Source organism: Pinus tabuliformis, chromosome 1_1, assembly GCF_031772625.1.
Source record: "Pinus tabuliformis cultivar Carrire ecotype Pingquan chromosome 1_1, CPIR1, whole genome shotgun sequence".
NCBI lineage: Eukaryota > Viridiplantae > Streptophyta > Pinopsida > Pinales > Pinaceae > Pinus > Pinus tabuliformis.
The window spans coordinates 445,143,130-445,146,703 of record NC_142297.1 but is presented as its reverse complement, the minus strand read 5'-3'; the positions used below and the strand labels follow the sequence as shown (position 1 = coordinate 445,146,703).

At 33.5% G+C, this 3,574-nt stretch overlaps 1 protein-coding gene across 1 annotated transcript; it reads left to right on the top strand.

Moving 5' to 3' along the window:
* The first annotated feature begins 1,237 nt into the window (after positions 1-1,237).
* On the top strand, positions 1,238-2,797 carry LOC149213654 (uncharacterized). Its single transcript, XM_089390781.1, has 3 exons — positions 1,238-1,624; positions 1,707-1,782; positions 2,224-2,797. The coding sequence occupies exons 1-3, from the start codon at positions 1,616-1,618 to the stop codon at positions 2,658-2,660; spliced, it is 522 nt and encodes a 173-aa protein (XP_089246907.1). The 5' UTR covers positions 1,238-1,615; the 3' UTR covers positions 2,661-2,797.
* The last annotated feature ends 777 nt before the right edge of the window (positions 2,798-3,574 follow it).

Sequence of the window (3,574 nt, the reverse complement as noted above, 5' to 3'; positions counted from 1 at the left end):
GATCGATTGGTGAAACAATGTTGAAAAGGACACTGGAAAATTATATTGAAGGGTTCTTTCCTTGAACTAGTTAAAGAGTTGCTTTTGGTCACATCACATTTAATATAAAAATAATAAGAAATAATACATTATATAATTTTATTATTTTTTAAGTTAAAATGTGAATCTTTTAAACGAGTAAATGATCTATGAACTAGTAATGTTTTACCACATTCTAATTCAAACAAGTAGTGAATTTATCAAACAAGTGGTTGCCTAATCACTTTTTTTCAAAAGTTGTGAAAATGTTGATTTACATTTTAAATTATAATTTTAGATAAAGCTTTCAATCCAACTTGCACTTTCAATCCTTGCCCCAAAGCTACATTTTACAACTATATTTACAAAGCATAATTTACATTTTTAATTATAATTTTCGATGAAACTTTCAATCCAACTTACACTTTCAATCCTTGCCCCCATGCTACACATTACAACTATATTTACAAAACATAGTGACTAATTATTTTAATATATAGCAAGAGCCATCAGTTTCACTATTCTTTTATTTACTATGTAGCACTTGTTTATGCTATCAAATTGAAGGGTTTCACTATTGTTTTACTAAACTGCATGGACAAGCTACTCTGTAGCACTTGTTTGTGCTAGCAAATTAAGGGTCAAATGTTGGTTGATTTGTAACTTTATGACTTTTGTAAAGTGATAAGGAAAGCACCCTTATATACTAGAGGGATTTATAGAAAAAGTAAAATATTTACTAGAGGGAGTAATATCTATTTTTGGTAAATATTAATATTTAATTATAAGTTAGTATTTCCTAAATACGTTTTTGCTTGGTTAAGATCTAGTTTTTTTTTTCGGAAACATGTTAACGACCCAAGACAAAGAGGCATTAGGAGTGAAAACCTAGCCGAAGGCCTAGAAACATTTGGCAGGGGTGAAATGTGTTGTCTCACATACTACCGACAAGTAATTTCATGTGAGATGATTTTGCTTGAATAACAATGATGAAGTAGCATGCCTATGAAAATAACAACCAATAATTAATTTGCCCACTAAGTCATGATAATAACAGCCCATAATTAATTTGACCACAAGATCATGATAAATTTTATAATTGTATATATCCTATAATTTATAATTTAAAATCTTCCCTAAAATAAAATTAAATTAACAAATGTGAGTGGATGATCCTTTCCGGACTTCACTCATTTAAAGATTAAACTAAATTAAATTCTAGACTCGTGTGACAAATCAATACCAAGCAGCGCTCTTCCCTAAATGCATGGGTATTGGGGGAATGGAGGTTTTCGCAGATATAGCCATAGAATACATTTGAATGACGTAGTGTCACGATACATGACAGACAGGATTCAGTCTCCCCGCTTTGCTCACCTGCGACCATCCAATGGTGTTATCTGTTCTGAAATTACGTGATCGAGACGGCTCTTAGTATATGGTTACTGTAGCTTTCTTTCAGTATTTATTAATCTGCCATTGCTGTTGTGAAAGTCAAGGTCTGTTAAGAATTTTTTGCTTTTGTTTGAGAACCCTTGAATTCCTAGATCTCTGCTGATAAGAATCTTCAAAGTACCCTGTTCCTGCTCCTGTTCAGATGGCTAATGTAAGTCTTGATCTGTTCAAAATTTAGGGTTTAATGCTCTGTTTTAATACTGTTGTGGGCTGACTTGTTGAGTGATCTGCAGAAAACTGTGATGGCAGTGGATTTGTGTTGCGATAAATGCAAGAAGATTGCCTTGCATTCTGTCACTAAAATTGAAGGTAAGGAAACAAGCGTTCTGGGCTCTTGTTGGCTTCATACAGTTTTTTGCCCCTTTTTTCTTTGTTTGATACTTATATACTTCACCCACTGATTCTGTGATGGTTTTTACTCTTAGATATGTTTTTAATGAGGATTGTTTAATTTTTCTTTGTTTTGGAGTTTTTTTGGATAAGATTTTTTTTGGTATTTTTGTGTTTATGGTTTAACATCGGTAAACAATTTTTTGGTTAAGTTTCGATTGTTGTTGTTTAAGGAAGAGTATATAATTCAAATTTGTGATTTCAATAAATCTATATCAATGCATAACGAAATTCAACTTCAACTAAAATAAATATCTTAAATAACTCGAAAACAAAAAACAGATAGAAAACTACAACTTTTGGAAGTAAAAAACTGCAACTTCCCAAAACTGCAACTTTGGGATGTGTGGGTTATTGCAGGAATCGATTCGTTGTCGATCGATATGAAGCAGAGGACATTGACGGTAATCGGAGATGCAGATCCTGTGGGTGTGGCCAATATGCTGAGAAAGAAATTCAGGTGCGCTAAATTGATCTCCGCCGGTACTGTGACGGCGCCGCCTCCTCGTCCGAAAGAAGATGACAAGAAAGGAAAGGAAGACAAGACGAAAGGAGCGAAAATAGAAGAAACGCCGAATGTGGTACCCAAAGGAGCGTTGAAGAAGGTAAGATTCGCAGAAGCAATATCGCCCCAGCCGATGTCATATACAGTGTGCGAGGCACAGTGCTATCCTCCATGCCCTGATTGTTCAAACAGAGAAGAGATACTGTGGCCACGATACCAAGATCCCAGTGATCCCAATGAGGTTTCTTATGTCTGGAATGAAGAGAAACATGATCCCTGCAGAACCATGTGATAATCGGAGAAAGGGATTTTTTTTTATCGGTAAAGGTGGAATTTTAAGTTTTTTTTTTATATAATAATTTTTCGGATGTGGTTTAATGGTTAGGTGGGGAGGTTTGGTCCAGTCAATCTAGAACAAGATTATGTACCTTTAAAAACTGTTACAGGTGCGATTTCTTTAGTTGAAAAAAATATCAATAATATAATATGTGAAAAGATCTTAGCATGATTGGGTAAAGAGTTTGTTTCTCTAACTACATAGGTTAAGACTTCAGTGGGTTAAAATCTCAGAAAACATGTTGTAACTGGCCTGTAATTACTTATGCTTTTAGATTGATAGAGCATGGACATACATATAACTGGCCTGTAATTACTTATGATTGATAGAGCATGGACATACATATAACTGGCCTGTAATTACTTATGCCTTCAAATTGGTAGAGCATGAACATACATATATCTTCTGCTTTTATTGTGTCTTGATTTATGAAGAGAAAAAAGTGATATCTGTCTGCTGTGTTGTTATTGATGTATATTAGGCAGAAAGGCAAATTTACAACTTCTGTTTTTATTGTGTCCTGATTTATGAAAAGCAAAAAAGTAGAAAGGGAAATTTAGAACTTCTGGTTTTATTGTGTCCTGATTTATGAAAAGCAGATATATGTTTGTTGTGTTGTTATTAATGTATATTAGGCTGTTGTTATTGATGTATACTAGGCAGAAAGGTGAATTTACAACAACTGCTTTTACTGTCCTGATTTATGAAAGGCAAAAAGTAGATATATGTCTGCTGTGTTGTTATTGGTGTATATTATGCAGAAAGGTAATTTTCTTTGTAAAGACTGTTCTTATTGATTGATGTGGGTCATTATTAACTAAATTGCAACTTTTTAAGCGTGAGATTTATAAAGCTGTTCTTATTGATTG

Coding starts and splice junctions, on each gene's coding strand:
- LOC149213654 (XM_089390781.1), top strand. Junction 1,783..2,223: donor TTCTGTCACTAAAATTGAAG/GTAAGGAAACAA, acceptor GGGTTATTGCAG/GAATCGATTCGTTGTCGATC.